Source organism: Myxocyprinus asiaticus, chromosome 26, assembly GCF_019703515.2.
Source record: "Myxocyprinus asiaticus isolate MX2 ecotype Aquarium Trade chromosome 26, UBuf_Myxa_2, whole genome shotgun sequence".
In the NCBI taxonomy this organism is placed as follows: domain Eukaryota; kingdom Metazoa; phylum Chordata; class Actinopteri; order Cypriniformes; family Catostomidae; genus Myxocyprinus; species Myxocyprinus asiaticus.
The window spans coordinates 16,060,730-16,081,761 of NC_059369.1; the positions used below are offsets into that span (position 1 = coordinate 16,060,730).

The 21,032-nt window shown below is 39.7% G+C and overlaps 2 protein-coding genes across 6 annotated transcripts in view; both read left to right on the plus strand.

Annotated features, from left to right (window-relative positions):
- Nucleotides 1-356: 356 nt before the first annotated feature.
- LOC127417435 (signal peptide peptidase-like 2A) lies at nucleotides 357-14,013 on the plus strand. 2 transcript variants are annotated; one of them, XM_051657497.1, is made up of 17 exons: nucleotides 357-580; nucleotides 678-788; nucleotides 1,381-1,563; nucleotides 1,642-1,731; nucleotides 2,230-2,363; nucleotides 2,599-2,750; nucleotides 2,842-2,938; nucleotides 5,838-5,939; nucleotides 6,370-6,451; nucleotides 6,533-6,607; nucleotides 7,510-7,566; nucleotides 7,672-7,725; nucleotides 7,898-7,997; nucleotides 9,489-9,569; nucleotides 9,675-9,835; nucleotides 10,069-10,102; nucleotides 12,219-14,013. In XM_051657497.1, the coding sequence occupies exons 1-17, from the start codon at nucleotides 533-535 to the stop codon at nucleotides 12,257-12,259; spliced, it is 1,602 nt and encodes a 533-aa protein (XP_051513457.1). In that variant the 5' UTR covers nucleotides 357-532; the 3' UTR covers nucleotides 12,260-14,013. The 2 variants fall into 2 exon arrangements, with proteins under 2 accessions (XP_051513457.1, XP_051513458.1); XM_051657498.1 differs by lacking the exon at nucleotides 7,672-7,725.
- Nucleotides 14,014-14,557: 544 nt separating this feature from the next.
- LOC127417430 (transient receptor potential cation channel subfamily M member 7-like) overlaps nucleotides 14,558-21,032 on the plus strand; it is a 45,905-nt gene continuing 39,430 nt past the window's right edge. The window contains exon 1 of one of the 4 annotated variants that reach the window (XR_007893275.1): nucleotides 14,558-16,078. Coding sequence is in view for 3 of the 4 variants with exons in the window: in XM_051657487.1 (XP_051513447.1) it covers nucleotides 15,953-16,078 (126 nt within the window). In the remaining variant the exon portion in view is untranslated. Of the gene's footprint in view, nucleotides 16,104-21,032 lie in introns of all 4 variants that reach the window. The other 3 variants (XM_051657487.1, XM_051657486.1, XM_051657488.1) reach the window with 3 other exon arrangements.

Sequence of the window (21,032 nt, forward strand, 5' to 3'; positions counted from 1 at the left end):
TGGAGAGCCGTAAACGAACACCTCCCTGTCGCAAAATTGTCCGTGTCATCTCTTAGGGAAATTAAAGAGAAGATCCATTTTTATCGTAGTAAACTGCGCACATAGTAAGGATTGTTTAGTATAAAACATGTGGAATATTAGCGTACAGGCGGTCAATTCATTAATCGATGAGCTGTTTCCTCACAAAAGCATTGTATTCAGCGTACTGAAGAATCTCCTTCATAGACATCCATTAAAAAGGGCTCTTGTCTCCTCGTCAGTGTACCGCCATGTCTGTATGCGATCACCGCGGTCACTAATATGGGGAACTCAGCTTGTAGGTTTCTATTTTAGAAGGGCTCTGTTTTTGTGGGCAGAAGCGCGTGACGCTTCTTTCTCGGTAATGTGACTGTACGGCAGAAGGCGGAAGTGTTATTGTTAAAATAAACATGACAAAAGCGAAACTCAGACAGTGAAATTACGGTTCTTTAAAAGTAAGACACAAAATATAAAAACTCGTTTTCTGGAGGACATCTGACCAGAAGCGACAGAAATGGCAGTAAATCTGTTGATATACCTCGCGTTGATGTTTTGCTCTCAGGTAAGACATGAAACTAAATCAAATCTGAAGCGTCATGAAGTAGGCGCTCGTCTTTAATGGCGACTTATTTTCTTTTATTTGGTGTGTTCTGTCACAGGTCGGTGGTCATGAGGCGATTCTACACGTGTCTGAAGGATCTACAGTTAGAGAATACTGTCTGGTGTACAACTCCTCATGGAGCAACATCTCACACTCACTCACTGGAGCTGTGAGAGCATTTATACACATCATCACATTCATCTGAAGAGAAGTTAATCAACATTGGCAATCAGATTCAAGGGAATTTATTCACCATTCAGAATTATTAAATTAAAGCAAAGACATTCATCATACATAAAAGCAAACATAAACTTAAAATTCTAAATCTCATCAGCCTCTCTTCACAATAGGACAATACGAATTTGGTTATTTCTAAAAGAGAGGGAGACATGTCCCCCCAGTTATAATGGTTGTGACGCCCCTGACTTTCACTCTTCTATGGAACACAAAAGGTTAAGTTATGCAGAATGACAGCCTCAGTCACCATTCTCTTTCATTGTACGGAAAAAAGATGCAATGAATGTGAACCATAACTGAGGGAGGCTGTCAGCCCCTAAATATTTAGCTAAACATCTCTTTTTGTGTTCCACTGAAGAAAGTCAGGGTTTGGAACTACACGAGGGTAAGAAATTATGACAGAATTTTTTTGTGAACTGTTTTTTAATAGTTAGGAATGTTCATCCAGAGGTTATTTTGTTAAGATCCAACATAAATAGTACCATTGTTAGTTGTACTGAGTGTGTGTGTGTGTGTGTGTGCAGCAACCATACCCATTAGTGAACCTGACGTCCAGTCCCCTGTGTGAGCGGGGTCAGCTGACCCCAGGTTCTCTTCAGGGTAAGGCTGTGGCGGTCATGCGAGGGGAGTGTGATTTCAGTACGAAAGCGCAAGTCGCTCAAGAACTGGGTGCAACTGCACTTCTGGTTACCAGCACTGAGAGTATGGTAAGAGTTCAAATTTACCCTCATCCTGTTACTTATACTGTATGTGAGCTCCTCTTTAAAACCTCACGTTTACACCAGGTGACTCCATCAGCGAACGACTCAGAGTACAGGAAAGTGAATATTCCTCTAGCCCTAATGAGGCATCGTGACTTTCTGGACGCCCTGCAGGTAAAGAACCATGTGACTCTGATCTTCTATGTGACTCTTGCTGCATTCAATTAATTCATGCTGGAATGATGGAATTAAAAGAATAGTTCACCCAAAAATTCCCCAAAAAATCATTTACCCACCTTCATGCCATCACAGATGTGTATGACTTTCTTTCTTCTGCTGAACACAAATAAAGATTTTTAGAAGAATATCTCAGCTCTGTAGGTCCATACAATACAAATGAATGGTGACCAAGACTTTGAAGCTCCAAAAAGTACATAAAGGCAGCATAAAAGTTATAAATACGACTGAGTTGCATTTTGATCGGTTCTCATCCAAAATCGATTAGATCACTTCAGAAGACATGGATTAAACTACTGGAGTCTTATGTATTATTTTAAGCTGCTGTTATGTGCTTTTTGGAAGTTGTGGTCACTATTCATTTACATTGTGAGGACCTACAGTGCTGAAAAAGCATCCATTCTCTGTTTGTTCTTCATAAATCTCTGCTCTCAGGTGTTTCTAGATAGAATGGAGGTGAGGTTATACGATCCACCTGTGCCGCTGTTTGATGCCAGCATCATAGTTATGTTATTGCTCGCTGTGTTTACGGTGGCCATGGGAGGGTTCTGGAGCGGAGCAGCGGAAAAGTGAGTGATTCTGTCATAATTAACTCACCTTCATGTTGTTCCGAACCAGTAAGTCTTCCTTTGTTCTGTTGAACACAAAAGGAGATGTTTAGCAGACATATTCGTGCTGCTCTTTTCCATATAATAATGATGGATGTGAAAGGGAACGGACACTGTTGAGTTCTAAAAATAACAAAGTAACCATTAAAAAGTGCACAATATTGTCATGTGCTGATGGGATGGTGTGTGCGTGCAGGGTGAAGCAGACTGCAGGCCCTTCAGCAGATGTGAACGACGTGCGTTCTGACAGCAGCGAGTTGTCTCTTTACTCTCCTCTCAAGGTTCTGCTGTTTGTGGGTATGATGTGTGTGATGCTGGTACTCATGTATTTCTTCTACCGCTGGCTAGGTGAGTCTGTATAGCCCTAATGTACAGTAAAACTTACTGTAACTCTTCAGGAAGTGATGTGAGTAATGTGATTGGTTGTTTTCTCTTGTAGTTTATGTGATTATTGTCATATTCTGTCTGGCGTCAGCGACGGCGCTCTATAACTGTCTGGATTCACTAATGACAGCTGTGGGCTGTGGAATGCTCAGGTGAATACACACACACACCAGACAAGCTTATACACATATAATTGTGAGGACCTCCCGTAGACTTCTATTGTTCTTGATTTAATTATGGGGTGCATCTCAATTAGTTTCCTAGTTCAGTAGTCAGGGCACTTACCAGGGAGTCGGCCATTTCTAGGGCTGTCACTATTGCAAAATCCTTCCAGTGCACTGAAACATTTGCTCTCTAAAAATTCCCAGAATGCACCATAAAAACCAGGGAGCATCGTTTCTCTCTATGTTCCCTTATCGGAAACGTCGTCATGTCTTCTGAAGTCTTTCAAGTTGTTAAAGGACGAGCACAAGTGTAAAACTATGAAGTCCAAGCCTTATTTTCTCTTTAAAAGAGAATTAGCTTTCATCCATAATGTTCATGAAAGGGAAACTTTTTTAAATATTAGAGTTGTTAGAAAAAGATTGAAAATAAGTTTATAAGTAAAGACGCTGACTATCACACCTGGAGTCACAAGTTTGAATCCAGGTAGTGCTGAGTGACTCCAGTCAGGCTTCCTAAGCAACCAATTGGCCTGGTTGCTAGTGGGGGTAGAGTCACATGGTATAACCTCCTCGTGGTCGCTATAATGTGTTGTTCTCGCTCTCGGTGGGGCGTGTGGTGAGTTGTACGTGGATCGCGGAGAGTAGCGCGAAGCCTCCACACGCGCTATGTCTCCGCGGTAACACGCGAGTGATAAGATGCGTGGATTGACGGTCTCAGATGCGGAGACAACTGAGATTCATCCTCCGCCACCCGGATTGAGGCGAGTCACCATAAGGACTTAGAGCGCATTGGGAATTGGGCATTCCAAATTGGGGAGAAAAAAGAAAATACGTTTATATTTGTTTCTTAATTTATGTCATTTATCTTCCATAATAACACTATACATTTGAATATCTACAATGAAAACACACGATAGTGTCATTTAAACAGTGATGTTGTTGATTAATAACAGTTGTGTTTAAAAGCGTGACCTCGTAACTGTGTCGCAGGTAATTAGGCAATAGTGTCCCAATGCTCAGTGGATCAACATCCTTTCCAGTGGCTGAATTCTTGTTAACGATATACTGGTTCATGACATAGGGAGTGAGATGAGACAAACACCTTTTGGCATTTAAAAAATTTTATCAAGCCATTTTTGGCTCATTTGTGAACATTTGTTACACAATAATAATTATAATAATAATACATTTTATTTATAAGCACCTTTCAAGACTCTCAAGGACACTTCACATACATAATCAAGTTTACAATAAGAACATAAAAGATACAAATCTAAAATCACAAATAAAAATATGCATAATCATAAAAATGAATACATTCATAAATAAAGGTTATTTGTAGTAAGCCAATTTAAAAAGGTGAGTTTTGAGGAGAGACCTGAAAGTGGAAAGACAATCACAATTACGGATATCTGGTGGTAAAGAGTTCCAGAGTCGTGAAGCAGCACTGCTAAAGGATCTGGACACCACAGAAGTCAGACAAACCGAAGGTATCACAAGAGAGAGAGAGGAGCAGGATCTAAGAGTACGGGTAGGAGAATATATATTAAGAAGATCTAGAAGATAGGAAGGTGCTAGGCTATGAAGAGCCTTAAAAGTCAGTAACAGAATCTTGTATTCAATATGAAATTTAACAGAAAGTCAGTGAAGTTGTTGAAGAATAGGAGTTATATGGACAGAGTTAGGGGTTTGTGAAATAATCTGTGCAGCTGAGTTTTGTACCAGCTGTAATTTATACTGAAGTTTTTGCGGTAGACCAAATAGAAGGGAATTACAATAATCCAAACGGGACATGACCAGAGCATGTATGAGAGTGACAGTGCTGTGAGTTGAATGAGATGAATGAAGACGATTTATGGTGCACAAGTGGAAATAAGCAGTCCGGGTGATATTATTTACATGTACTTCAAAAGAAAGAGTGCTATCCAGAATGACACCCAGACTCTTAACTTTCAAACAGGGAAGGACAGTGGAATTGTCAATGGTCAGAGCAAAACTTTTTGAATTGACAAGATTATGCTTAGTACCTACAAGAACTACCTCAGTTTTATTACTATTGAGTTTGAGGAAATTACAAGAAAACCATGATTGTATTTCAAGTAAACAGTTATGAAGGGAAAACGGTGGAAGAGAAAAATTTGGCTTGGTGGACATATAGAGCTGGGTGTCATCAGCATAGCAGTGAAAGTGGATTCCAAATTTCCTAAAAATATAACCGAGAGGTAGGAGATAGATTATAAATAATAAAGGGCCTAAGACTGATCCCTGTGGAACTCCAGTAGTAACTGGAGAACACTGTGAACAAAATTTATTCAATTTAACGAACTGAGTGCGACCAGAGAGATAAGATGTAAACCAAGCGAGAAGTGCCTGTAATACCAATGGATAATAAACTCTCTAATAGAATATTGTGTGAGATAGTGTCAAAAGCTGCGCTTAAATCAAGAAGAATGAGTATAGACAGAAGTCCTGCATCAGCTGAAATTAACAATCACAAACACGTACTCATTGGCTTTGTTTAAAATGGAATACTAGCATACTTCGTTCTGTATACTGCACAGTTTGTACTAGAGGTCGACCGATAGTGGATTTTGTTGATGTCAGTAAATAAGGTGGTGGAAAAGGCAGATAACCGGTTAATCGGCAAAACAAATTTTTTAAATCGTTTTATAGAATGTTAAATAATAGAATGTTTCATAGTCTTTTCTTACTGTGACGGGCACAGACATATAGAAGCTACTAGAGTCCAAAATGAATAAAGTCCCAGATGCAGTTGTTCAACCAAAATCCTAATTATAACCAAAAAATAAAAAATGATTTGGTGCATAGAACACTTGATTATCTAATCAAAATAACAAAATATGTTTAATCTGGTGTGTGTTTCCAGTGTCTCCTGCAGGGGAAAATCTCTCTCTGTGCGCTCGCTGCTGCTCGCCGCTGTCTGCATCACACTGGCTGTGATCTGGGGAGTTTACAGGAACGATGACAGGTACACGCAAAAGTCTGGTCAAATTCAATTAGCGAAAGTTTGTGTTTGTGATCAGAATTTATGTCTGCCAAAAGTAATAAGTAACAACAAAGTGGAATATACAGATCTGCTCTACTCATGGATGTCAAGTGCCTCAAACAAAACTCTGAAGATCTTTGATTCAACTATTGCAAAATTTGATTTAACTAATGTTTCAAATGCTTTGCCAAATCCAGCTATTTCTTCTTGCAGCCTGGTACCTTAAAAACACATCTTTGTTTCCTTGTGGATTGATATACTGTAAACCTGTGCGCACGCTAACTCCTGGAAATTGTGTAGCAGTCAGCCAATCAGATTGGAACTGCTGATTTCAGACTATGGACTAAAACACACACAGCCATGGAACTTGTGTTTTGACAGTGTTCCTCTGGTTCTGTTCGGGTCTGTGCAGGTGGATCTGGATTCTGCAGGATCTGTTGGGTGTGGCGTTCTGTCTGAACTTCCTGAAGACCATCACCCTCTCAAACTTTAAGGTAGCGCATGTTTTTACTCATGGCTGCAGTAACATGCTGCTGTGGCTGCATGTTTGACGTGTGTTTGCATGATCCCTGTAGATCTGTGTGATACTGCTGAGTCTGCTGCTGGTCTATGACGTCTTCTTCGTCTTCATCACACCGTTCATGACGCCTGTGAGTGACACCTCATACACACTCACTGTTTGAGAGACACTCACCCGTCTGTAGATTAGTTTGGGTTTGTGTTATTGCTTTATTGTTAAAGGGATAGTTCACTCAAATATGTAAATTCTGTCATAATTTACTTCTTGTATTTTAAATCATTAAAATAGCAACATATCCAGTGAAACAATGAATGTTGGGTGATTGTCTTTACAATTTTACATGCCATTCAAAAACGTGCCATTTTCCAACAATAAGAGTGTAATAAAAGTCTAAAACTAACTAACTTTTCTTTTATTGGATGTAAATGTTCAAGACAAAGGGGAAATGGTTGCTGTCTCTTTAAGAGTGTTTTAGCGCAAGATACAATATTAAAAGACCTCCGCTCAGTTTAGTCCCATTATTTTTGTACTGTGTCGTACTGTTGCATCTGTATTCATTTACTTTGAGTATTCTGTTATTTTGTGACAAAAAATAATATTGTTATCATTCTTCACTACTAGAGAAGAGGATTTCAGAGATTGTGAGACTACAGTCTCTCACAGGCTACTCTCTCATTTGTTTGGGTGTGAGATGATAAGATACGGTAGAGACTGTGTCTGTTAATACGGAATGCAATACTAATCCCTTAAATACCGGATGATACGGATGGTTGGCAACAGTTATATGACAAATGATGAAAGTTTATCAACATGCGGACCTAACCGGCCCAATTTTTACCAGCCCAGCGGTAAATTCTCCCGATCCCCCCTATTAGCCACTCCGGCCCTGTGTTCAGCAGAATGTTGCATCTTTTGACCATACAATGAAAATTAACATAAGTGACCAGTTTGGAACAACATGAGGGTGAGACAATAATGAAAGAATTTTAATTTTTAAGGGAAATTATCTCTTTAATATGTGTGTGATTTCAGAATGGAGAGAGTATCATGGTGCAGGTTGCTCTGGGCCCGGGTGCAGGTGGAGAAAAGGTGAGTGTGACACGTCATGTTAAGTGGTGTGTGTGTGTGTGTGTGTGTGTGTGTATGTGTTTGTGTGGTACTAACAGCACTGGCTGGTTCTGCTTTTGGTTTTAGACTGATGGTAAGGTGGTAGAGGTTCCAGGAGACTTCTCATCCTCCTATGAGAAAGTAAGAAGCTTTATGAGTGTGTGACCTGCATGTGTGTTTGTCTAGATGAGTGTGTGTCATTTTGGTTAGCATTCAGCTCTAGACACTAATTGCCAACACATGCTGTTTGTGTGTATTTGTGTAAAGTGTGAGAGTTCTGTGGCATTTAGACAGTAATGTGTGTGTTTTCCAGTTGCCTGTAGTGATGCGTATCCCACAGTTCTCGTCATTGGCTCAGAATCTGTGTATGACACAGTTCTCCATCCTGGGCTACGGTGACATCATTGTACCAGGTGAGAGTTTTCCACACAATCACAGACATAACACTTAGCCTATGACCCAACGTGACTCTTATTGTCATGACATTACGTTTGTGGCATAATACTGATTACCACAAAATGTATTTCGACTCATCCTTCCTTATCTTTAAAAATAGAAAAAATCTGGGTTACAGTGTGGTAGACTTTTTAAACATTAAAATATTCACTGTTTCAAAAGTTTAGCCACAAGACATAAACAATATGTGTGTTCACATGATTTCAGTGTGATAAAATTACTTACTAACCTTTTCTGTGTAAAGTTATAGTCAATTTTACAACTTCGTTACCATGACGATGTAGTCAACAAACCCTAAAACAACTGTTAAAATGACCATTTAATCAACTTTGGAGTGGTGGTGGCGTAGTGGACTATAGCACTGAACTTGTAAGCAGAGGGTTGCTGGTTCAATCCCCACAGCCACCACCATTGTGTCCTTGAGCAAGGCACTTAACTCCAGGTTGCTCCAGGGGGATTGTCCCTGTAATAAGGGCACTGTAAGTCGCTTTGGATAAAAGCGTCTGCCAAATGCATAAATGTAAATGTAACTTTACAGTGCAAATAATACATGAGTTTTAACAGAAGAATTAATGTAAGTACTTTTATAAAATTATAAGTTTCAAATTTCTGTCTTTAAACCCTCCAAAATTTGGCCCCATTCACTTCCATTATAAGTGCCTCACTGTAACCGTGATTTTTGCTTTTTTTTTTTTTTTTAAGAAAAGGAGGGATGAGTCGAAATAAATTTTTGTGGCAATCAACATAATGCCACAAATTCTGTCGATTGAGCTTAACTTGTACTGAACCAGGAACATTCCTTTAAGTTTGACAGCATTTTAGCATAATATTGATTACTACAGAAAATATTTTCGTTCCTTGTTTATTTAAAATCACACTTACAGTGAGGCACTCACAATGGAAGTGAATGGGGCCAGTCAATAAACGCTAAAATAAAAACGGTTTCAAAAGTATTTTCACAAGATGTAAACATTAAACGTGTTAACTTGATTTTAGTGTGATAAAAAGTTTGTGTGAAAAAAAACAAAAAACAAAACGCAGGGTTTATCCATCATCATGGCAACAAAGTTGTAATATTGGAAATAACTATGCACATACGGTTAGTAAGTGATTGTATTACAGTGAAATCATATTAACATCTGTAATGTTTATGTCTTGTGGCTAAACTTTTGAAACGGTGTGTGTATTTTAATATTTACGGACTGGCCCCATTCACTTCAACTGTAAGTTCCTCAGTGTAATCTGCATTATTTTTCTTTTTTTAAATAAACGTGGGTGACAAGTCGAAATTGTTTTTTGTGGAAATCAACATTGTCACAAATGCTGTCAACTGAGCTTAACTTGTAAGTACATGCATGAAACACAGCCCCAAAATTCTGTTGGACTCGGGTCAGGTAACACCTCTATTATGTGTGTGTGTTGTGGTGACTGCTGTTTTCTGCCTGCAGGGCTGCTGGTTGCATACTGTCACAGGTTTGACGTGTGGATAGGCAATTCTAGCAGAATATACTTCATCTCCTGTGCTATCGGTACGAGCATGTCATCTACTGCATTGTTCTTCTGCACATTCAAGCAAAACGATTCCAGTCGGAACAAAAACTCCAGTTTAAACTAACAGTGTGTTGTGTGTGTAGCTTACTGCGTGGGACTAGTGGTGACGTTTGCAGTGTTGTTGGCGACTAAGATGGGTCAGCCCGCTCTGCTGTATCTGGTCCCCTGTACTCTCCTCACCAGCTCCATTCTAGCATCCGTCCGGAAGGAGTTCAGACAGTTCTGGGCTGGTACCACTTACCAGGTGAGTCATTCTGATTAGACAAAAGATTCTTCTATTTGTGTCAAAGTGCTTCTGATTGGATTGTAAAAGTCCATCTGGATGTGATTTACCATGATACCTCATGTGTCTGTGTGTGAGAGAGATGTTTTATGACTGAGATATATACATGTGTAAGTGTTTACAGTGTGTACAGTAGATGCATGTATATGTATATGTAGGTATAAGACTTGCGATTTGACTTGGTTATCCTTCAGGTACTGGACGAATCCAGGAAGCCATTATTATCAGGTTTGAATTCATTTTTGTTCCTCATTCTAATAGTTACACGTGCTCGGTGCTGACCCCTGCCCTGCTGTCTCTCTTTTGCACATCTTCCTTCTCTAAGAGTGTGATCACACTTGTAGTTCGGTTCTGTTGGTCTGGACCAAAAAAGAAAATGATACATTTAGTCCTGGTTCGATTAGCGTTCACACTGGCATTTTTAACACCGAACCTAATGATACAAAACCAAAGGCATCAGGAAGAAGTCACAACCTGATTGGACAGCTTTTATGACGTATATTTTGTGACGGAACTTGACGATCATCCAAAACAATGCTGGCTGCTGGGCTAAATACGCTCGTTGGATTTATATATGTATATATGGTGGTATTTTTACCAGCTGAGAACAAACGAAGAGCTAATAAAATGTGTAAAGGAGTCAAAACATCGCCAGAAATTCCCCCGTTGTACACACAAACGAAGATATGCTGCAAGGACGGCTGACGGCAATTCCGACACCTGTACCGAACTGTAATGGGCAACATAGCTCCTATGATGAGAAGAACCAGGTATGCTTCAGGTCAGTATTAGGCAAATTACTTCCTGTTTTTGGTCCGTTTAGATGTCTTTGGTCCATGTTGCGTTCATATATATCAATCGAACCTCACCAGAGTTCGTTTGGAAGCGGACTGAGACCCACTTTCAGGCGGTCTCAGTCCGCTCGTTTGGTGCGCACCAAGGTTCGGGTGACAGCGTTCACACTTGTTCAAATGAACCGCACTAACAGAGCAATCACACCAGAGTTCGTTTTAATCGAACCAAACCTGCCAAGTGTGAACACACCCTAAAACCTAATTTGCTGTAGTACACATGCACACCAAAAGATGGTACTAGAGTACTCGTATTGTCCTCCTTTGTGTAGTAGATGTGTATGGCAGAGTATTTGAATGTTGCTCCTCTGTCTCTCCAGCTCGTGTTTATTAGTTGCATGATATTTTCAGTTTGCAGTCAGACTCACCTGCATGTCTCTGTTGCTAATAAACATACATTTATTAACCTCAACAATTAACATGAATCAGTGACAAATAAGGACTTCTTTACAGCTTATTTTACATTCTGCAGAATTTGTTTTCTTTGAAACTCATGCTTTCAAATTATAGTCTAAATGTATGAGGTTTTATGATTTATTGAATTCACTCTTTGAAAATGCCATACTCTGATACTTCTCAGATCTAAACTATACCAAAATAAAAAAAGATATTTGAGCTTCTGTATAGACTTTTATGTTGAGATATCACTGTAAATTTCATGCTGAATATTTAGTAAACTAAGTTAGAAATGACTTTGTCTTCAAGCTAATTTTAACTGTTGTCATTTATTGCTTAAAAACGATTATATAGTTTTATATTCTAAATTTGCTTTGGACACTGAAATGTGCAGAGCACGTCACTAACCCACCCATTAATGAACACGTTAAAGGGGTCACGACATGCCTTTTTTAACTACTTTAACCTGTTCCTTGAGGTTCACTTATAATATCAGTAAAGTTTTTGCACAAAAAAAAAAAAAAAAATTCATTTATTTGTAAAATATGATGATTTTCCACCCTCATTCTGACCCTCTGTCAGAAACACTGTTTTGGTGCTGCTTCTCCTTTGAGTCTTGACTGTAAACGCCCACTGTTCTGATTGGCTCTCTGCTCTTGACTGACCTGCTCTCTCATTGCCATCTCACTGCTCACCACTACTGGGTGGGGCTACAGAAGTGATAACGTAAAGTAGGCATTGATGTGTTGTTGTGGAGGCAGTCAGATGTAAATATATACAACACTGTGACATCACAATGAGGAAGTAGAGAATGAGTCATTTTGGCAGATTGGTTTCAACAAATGCTCTTTTTGCAGTAAGGAGGAAGTTTTGAGTTCTGAAACTTACAGTATGTTTTTATAGTACAATAAACTCTTACATGTGAAAAGATCAAGAAAAATTTGATTTCTCATGTCATGACCCCTTTAATTCCATGTGTCCTGTGTTTTCAACAGTAACATCAAATAAGCACTTTACTGAATGTGTGTAGATCTTTCTGCTGTAGTGGTGTAAAATCATAAATTAGAGTAATGTCTGTCTCTTGTCTCTCTGTTTAGATGGAAACTCTGGATATGCTGGTGGAGTGAGAGAATGCTGACAGATCTCAGATTTATATTATATATTATATTTCCTCAAACACACAACAGAAGGGAAATGCCACCTAATAAGTGTTTTATGTTGATGTGACATGAATGTTGTAAGTGTTTTAGACTGATGAAACTCTTTACACTGAATCTGTCCATTACATCACTGCAAACAGGCATACACTGCAACACTTTCCACACATCTGACTATTAACTCATTCTGACAGATGGAAATTAATCTTTAAGGGGCCTTAAATCTCCACATCAACCTGCTGTTTAACTTTCACTTTTTTAAATGATCGTTTTATACCATATTGTTTGTATTTTTTCACAATATACTAATGAATAGTTAAATTTTCTTCCACTGCGAAGAATTAATAATTGAAATTAAAAAAGAAATTACAACAAAATGGGCTTTTTAAATGACTGAAGATCATTTGTAAATTCAGCCAAAGTGGCCTGTTACAGACAATGACTGAGGTCTCTATTAGTATCAGTGTCTGCTTGAGTACACATGTGTTTGTGTCAGTTACTGTGAGTATGTGTATTTGCTGTTCTTGACTCTGGTAATAAGGTTTAATTCAGCATAACCTCACCTTATAGGGATAGTTCACCCAAAAATGCAAATTCTCTCATCATTTACTCACCCTCATGCCACCCCAGATGTGTATGACTTTCTTTTTTCAGCAGAACACAAATGAAGATTTTTAGAAGAATATTTCAGCTCTGTTGGTCCATACAATGCAAGTGAATGGTGACCAGAACTTTTAAGCTCCAAAAAGCACATAAAAGCAGCATAAAAGTAATCCATAAGACTCCAGTGTTTTAATCCATATCTTCAGAAGCGATATAATAGGTGTGGGTGTGAAACAGATTAATATTTAAGTTCTTTTGAACTACAAATGTACACTTTCACTTCCACATTCTCCTTTTGTTTTTTGGCCATTCGCATTCTTCCTGCATAATGCTGCCTATCGGGCAGGGAGAATTTACAGTAAAAAAAAAAAAGGACTTAAATATTAATCTGTTTCTCGCCCACACCAATCATATCACTTCTGAAGACATGGATTTAACTGCTGGAGTGTTATGGATTACTTTTATACTGACTTATGTGATTTTTGGAGCTTCAAAATTTTGGCACCCATTCACTTGCATTATATGGACCTACAGAACTGAAATCCCATACTTTATTAATTTACTAAAATTCTATAATATAATCATAACAAATGTCGTAACGTTAATCCTTTATCAGAAATTATGGTTACTATGTTACAGTTTTGTAAATGGTGTGTCTCTTGCACTGGAATATTTTTTTAATGCATGCTTTTTTTAATAAATTCGTTCTAAAACAAATTTTCCAGGATATACGCTATCAGGGGATTTGACTGTGTTGGAAACTTATCTGAGTGCAGAAAAAAAAAAAAGTGGTACCATAGTTAGTACCAGCCGCAGGCCGTGCATTTTAAGTCTATGCCTTCAATGTGATTCATGCCATTAAGAAAACACAGTTTCACAATGAATAAGACACTCTATGTCTTTGGGCATCATACTTTACGTGGCAGTCAACTAGCAATACCAGTTGACATTTTAAAAACATGTCCACACACGAAAGCCAGAACTTGATCCGACACTGAATGCTCCAGCAAGCCTAATTTACACTTAGAAAACTCCTGATGTTGCTATAACAATGCAAAAAGCACTTACCAATTTACTTGAAGTGAAAAATCAGTCCTCCTTTCCTTTTGAATAAATTAAGCAATCACACGGTCATGCAGAACATCTTGTGTTTTTAAATCCATAAGGATCTCTTTCTCAGTGGTGATGTGGCAGTGACAGCCGACTCGTCAGACAGCTTGAGCTTACGCTTTTTGCTCTTGAATTACGGACATCACTTTAAGTGTGATTGTGTCACTCAAGGCCAGCTAGAAGGCCTCGACTGGGACATATCCTAAAGATCACACCCACCAAGAACAAATAAATCACTCTGATTGGCTGATGAATCTGACAATCTGACATTAGATGTGCATTCATTTGCACTGTTGAGGGATTCTGAAGAAATTCTGAAGGCCTGACGGGGTGGAGCTCAGACTCATGCGCTGCTTTGGGCATGCAATATGTGAAACAGTTGTCACACTTTGCTTGTAAGCATCAAGGAATAAATTCTGACTGGATAAACTTTTCATTTTTCTCTATTTGTTTGTAGATTAATTAAGAGTGGAAAGCGATTAAAAATACATAGGCAAAAAGGTGATTGAGAATGAAAGGATGAAAAATATTTATTTATTTGGCATGTTAGGCCAGCAGAGAAGGCTTTGCTGGCCCTGAGAATTCACCACTGGTTAGTACATTGATTAGATGGCATTACCATGGTATTGAATGATTACCTTATTCACAGTAGTGTTGTCTAGGGCATCCGCTGTATGCCCACCTATCTTTCAAAGGATTTTGCGTATGCCCACATAAAATGAGCTATGATATGTATGGCCGCCAGAACAGCGAGGAGGCTTTTGACACATAACTTTTACTTATACTGAGGTGATGCCGCAGCACCGTTGAGTGAATTGTGATTATTATTTTTTTAAATAAGTGTACAGAGATTCTCTTCACGGAGCAGCAAGAGGCGGGACCACAACTGAAGGCACAGTTGGATATTTTCTAACCAATCATATTTTCTGTTTTAGTAAGAGGCAAGACATTTCCGGCGTCTACAGTGAGATGAGCCTGCAGCGCTGGAGTCAACATAATTATTTTGCGCTGTAGGGCTGCATTCCACTTCACTTTTAACATCCACTCTCTAACCCCCCTAAGCACTTCCCCTCGGGGGAATCCCCGCCACCATTTCTTAAGTCCGTTCCACTTCGTTCAGTGAGCTAGGGACGTTTCTGTTGACAGACCCTCAACCATAGACGTATTTTATATGTCTATGCCCTCAACCCCTCGATTTTGACAGAGGGAGCGAGCCTACTCTGATGTATGCTTTAGGCAACTGGTTGTATGGTGCCTTGGGCAAAACCCGCTTCAACACGCCCCCTTAGTTGTTGACCGGGGGTCGCCCCACCGCAAGATGCCGCCCTGGGCAACTGCACATGTCGCCCATGCCTAAATCCGCTACTGATTCCACAAATTGACATCAGCCTTCAACATGCTCCAAGTGATCAAGGGTTTAGGGTGTTCCAGTTAAACCCATTGCCAGGGTTGGGAGGGTAATAAAATGCAAAGTAATCTGTTCAGTAATCAAAATACTTTTTGAATGTAACTGTATTCTAATTACCAATGATTTAAATTGTAAGGTTGCACCATACAACCTTGAACGCAGCCTATATTTACCTCGCTGTTAAAAGTACAAAAGTACCTTGATAAAAACACAGTATGCCCACCTCTTCAGTCACTATTACACGACTGCTTATTCGTGTACCGTGGTATTTACATGAGACTCCAAGAATCTCCTTTGAATGACATGGCACTACCAGGGCACAAATTACACCATTTCTCATTGTAGAATCTATCCTGCAACTCTTTGGCAGTGCAAGTATAGTTGTTTTTTCTTCATGCCAGTATAAAGCACACTCCGTTGAAATAGAACCGTACTCCCCGCGGCCACCGCTGCTGCTCCGCCCCGCTCAAGTGACGCTCTGCGGGCTGACTCAGCGGGTGGGACGGCCTCAAGCCGACTCCGTCACGCCGCGTCAGTCCGGAGTCGCACAATTATGAAAAATCCACCTTCCGCTGGAGCTGCAGCGGACGCACACGATACCCACCACCGTCACCGGGCTTTCCTTCCGAGGCATACAGAGCAGCACAGCGCCGATAGATGGCTAGACGATCCGCTCTTCGTGAGTCTGAACCTTGAAGAGAATGGTACGCATCACTCGCGTGCTGTTGTTGTGGTTGTCTTGTGTTTGCCAGAGGCTGCGTGGCAAATCTGGCATAAACTGACAGTGCGCCTTTCAGTGGCAAGTCTCTGCCTGCCGAGGCTGCTTGAGGTGGAATGCGGGTTGCGTTGACAGCTGCGCTGAGTTCAGTCACGGAGCTCCACCGACTGTTGTTAGCGCGGCTCGAGCATCTTGTAGAACGCTGTGCGGGGCAGCGCGAGGGTCTTTTGGCTCGTGCCTCTCGCGCGCTGCTAGCTTTTAGCCCCTCTAACGCGCGCGTGCACCGGCAAACAAACAAACCAAAAAATAAATAAATAAATAATAAAAACCGCTGGCGTCGCGATCAGACAGATGTTTGCACTGCAGTCGTACATAATAACGATAAAATGTGTTCACCAGATTGAAGCCTTTGGCTATAAGAAAACACTTCTATTAGCTTAGTTGCTCACTCTGTATTTAAACGCTGCGGTCACGTGATGTTGGTGTAGTTGACGTTAAGAATGACAGTAACTAAAAACAACAATCTATTCTGCAATAATAAGTATTATATTAGCAGAATGTTCATAAACTGAAATATTGACCTGGAATTGCGCAAGTTCTGAGGAAACACCGAGGCGATCCTTTATAAACGCATTTCTAATATTGGCAGAATATTGTATTAGATGTTGTTTTGTGATTTGTCATTATAAATTAATACATTTTAAAGTGTAACCCGACACTTATCTCTTGTGTGGTCTGTCAGTGAGGTTGTGTGACGGGAGCGTGCTTGACAGTTTGAAACGTCACTGATTCGTCATCGACCGTCAACTGCGAGTGTTACATCGTCTGACGTGGAGGGGCACATGGGGGACCAGGGTCTGTCTACCCCCCCCCCCCCCCGAACCGCAACTGTACAGATGCACTAATATTTTGTTATATTTTACTTTAATGATAACATGGCAAGCATCTCAAAACGGTTTAATATTTCAGCATAGGGTAAGGAGACACTATCTAACCTATTGCCCACCCTAAAGGTAAAAATGCCCTCCAAAGTTCACATCGTAGTACCGGCTCTGTTGTGAAGTGATTTTGGTTGAGGTGATCTCTCCTCTAAAGGTCTTTCTTGAGGGCTAGAACTGGAAATACCTGCATTGTGGGGTCAAGTATCTGTGTCAGGGCCTACAGCTGAATTTTTAGTCTAAACTAGTTGAACTCTTGTGGTGACATTGATGACCCCTTTAAGAGACCATATTTGGTTTTATGTCTTAGCCTTATTTGCTTCCTTTGCCCTTAAGCATATGTAGATACTTTAAATACTTTTTCAATTTTTGGTCAGTCATTTTAATTTAAATATTTTTTTAGAGTAACTTTTCTAAACTTAGAAGTTTATATAGAGAGAGAGAGAGTATTTATGTACTGTATATATGTACAGTGTAAGTCAGAAGTTTACATACACTTAGGTTGAAGTCATTAAAACTAATTTTTAACCACTCAACATATTTCATATTAGCAAACTATAGTTTTGGCAAGTCGTTTAGGACATCTACTTTGTGCATGACACAAGTAATTTTTCCAACAATTGTTTACAGACAGATTGTTTCACTTTTATTTGACTATTTCACAATTCCAGTGGGTCAGAAGTTTACATACAAGTTAACTGTGCCTTTAAGCAGCTTAGAAAATTCCATAAAATGATGTCAAGCCTTTAGACAATTAGCTTCTGATAGGAGGTGTACTGAATTGGAGGTACCTGTGGATGTATTTTAAGGCCTACCTTAAAACTCAATCAAAAGAAATCAGCCAAGATGCAGAAAAAAATTTTATGGACCCCCACAAGTCTGGTTCATCCTTGAGAGCAATTTCCAAATGCCTGAAGGTACCACATTCATCTGTACAAAAATAGTATGCAAGTATAAACACCAAGGGGCCACGCAGCCATCATACCGCTCAGGAAGGAGACACGTTCTGTCTCCTAGAGATGAACGTAGTTTGGTGCGAAAAGTGCAAATCAATCCCAGAACGGAGGACCTTGTGAAGATGCTGGAGGAAACAGGTAGACAAGTATCTATATCCACAGTAAAACGAGTCCTATATCGACATAACCTGAAAGGCTGCTCGGCAAGGAAGAAGCCACTACTCCAAAGCTGCCATAAAAAAGCCAGACTTCAGTTTGCAAGTGCGCATGGGGACAAAGATCTTACCTTTTGGAGAAATGTCCTCTGATCTAATGAAACAAAAATTTAACTGTTTGGCCATAATGACCATTGTTATGTTTGGAGGAAAAAGGGTGAGGCTTGCAAGCTGAAGAACACCATCCCAACCGTGAAGCATGGGGGCGGCAGCATCATGTTATGGGGTGCTTTGCTGCAGGAGGGACTGGTGCACTTCACAAAATAGATGACATCATTAGTAAGGAACATTATGAGGATATATTGAAGCAACATCTCAAGACATCAGCCAGGAAGTTAAAGCTTGGTTGCAAATGGGTCTTACAAATGGACAGTGACCCCAAGCATACCTCCAAAGTTGTGGCAAAATGGCTTAAGGACAACAAAGTCAAAGTATTGGAGTGGGCATCACAAAGCCCTGACCTCAATCCGATAGAAAATTTGTAGGCAGAACTGAAAAAGTATGTGCGTGCAAGGAGCCCTACAAACCTGACTCAGTTACACCAGTTCTGTCTGGAGGAATGGGCCAAAATTCCAGCAACTTATTGTGAGACATCTTGTGGAAGGCTATCCAAAATGTTTGATCCAAGTTAAACAATTTAAAGGCAATGCTACCAAATACTAACAAAGTGTATGTAAACTTCTGACCCACTGGGAATGTGATGAAAGAAATAAAAGCTGAAACAAATAATTCTCTACTATTATTCTGACATTTCACATTCTTAAAATAAAGTAGTGATTCAAACTGACCAGAGACAGGGAATGTTTGCTATGATTACATGTAAAGAATTGTGAAAAACTGAGTTGAAATGTATTTGGCTAAGGTGTATGTAAACTTCTGACTTCAACTGTATATATTTATGTACACACAGAGTACTGTGCAAAAGTTTGTCAAAAATGTTGCATAGTGAGGATGTCTTCAAAAATAATGCCATAAATAGTTTGAATTTATCAATTAATGTCATACAAAGTCCAGTAAACATAAAAAAAGCTAAATCAATAGTTTGTGTGACAACCTTTGCCTTTAAAATAGCACCAATTCTCCCAGGTACACCTGGACACAGTTTTTATTGGTTGTTGGCAGATAGGATGTTCCAAGCTTCTTGGAACATCCTACTAAGCTCAGCAAAAAAAGAAACGTCCCTTTTTCAGGACACTGTATTTTAAAGATAATTTTGTAAAAATCCGAATAACTTTACAGATCTTTATTGTAGGGTTTAAACAATGTTTTCCATGCTTGTTCGATGAACCATAAACAATTAATGAACATGCACCTGTGGAACAGTCGTTAAGACACTAACAGCTTACAGATGTAGGCAATTAAGGTCACAATTATAAAAACTCAGGACACTAATGCAAGAACTGGCAAATGTAAACAATAAGTAGCATGCGTAAACATGTTAGGTAGCTGTTGTGTGTGACAGAAGCAAGTAATTGTCGCGTATTAGATGGAAACAATGTCCAGTGATGTCATTGGCTATAGTGAAAGTTGTAGGGATTTAAACATGTGCAGTCGCATGATGTCATACAAATTAGCCAAATTTTAAAAAAAGTCAAATGAATCGAGTTAATGAGATAAAAGGTGCTTTTACTGTGCAAACTGAGTACAATACTAGCGCTCTGTCCCTTTAAGATAGTGCATGCATGCACTTTAAACAGTGTCTATGGTGCATGGAGAGACTGATGAGAGAGATTGGATTCAGTCCAATAGAAGGAAACTGTTGATTTTCTAATGTGTGTATTTCTAATTTTAACCAACATGTTAAAATAAAAAAATGTGGGAACTTCGCGCACTGTGAACATGGAATGTGCAGGGATACTTAAATTTTGCGCAACACATGCTATCCCGCTATGAAATTCTAGCTATTTTCTACATATTGGTAATTGCTGCTGCTAAAACACTTTGAAACGAGTGAGCACAGCGCCTGTGCTTTGGCACGGCCAGTATATTATGCGCTTGCATGTCTTTTAGCCCTTTTCCACTGACATGGTTCGGGTGCGTTTTCCTGGGCGAATTCTCGAACTGTTCCATGCATTTCCACTGCTGAAAAGGCTGTTCCGGGGCAGAAAACCTGGTTCCGCACTGGCCCTAAAAGCTTGCTGGGCTCTACGCAGAAACCGATTACGTCAAGGGACGAAGGCCGGGATAATGTTTCATTACCATGGTAAACTTTTCCCAAACAACAACAGTATCTACCGTCTGCAGCAAGGAGTACTTCTTCGCTCTATAACAACAATAAAAAATCCACAAAATTATCAGACATTAAAAGTGTTCAGGTAACACGGCAAAATGAGTGCTCTACTTGCGATATGGTATTTACGAAGATCCAAGATAAACTAGAGAGATTGTAAAGGAAAAATACGAGAATGAAGATGCAGCACGAAATGATGCACGTCGTCTTCAATCGGAAAACTGACCAAATAATAAGCAAATTGAAAAACACTTAAGGAAGTACAGGGACCATCATAAGGACATAAGCAAAAGCGACAGTGGACGGAACACCAATGTTTTGGTCTCGGACACCGACCAGCCTGCTAACTAACCGGGGCATTGAATTCAATCAGTCACACTCATGATAAACAGTGAATCGCCGGTGTCCTCTGCAGCTGATCTCAGTCAGTTGTTATATTTGCCAACTTCGTTAGCTTTTCTTACACTGTTGTCATCTTATTTTGTGCAATGTTTTGTTCTGTAAGGGGATTTTTGATCAGCTACTCACTAAGTTTGGAAGATTGCGGCTATCTGTTAAGTAAAACGGTGGGATTCC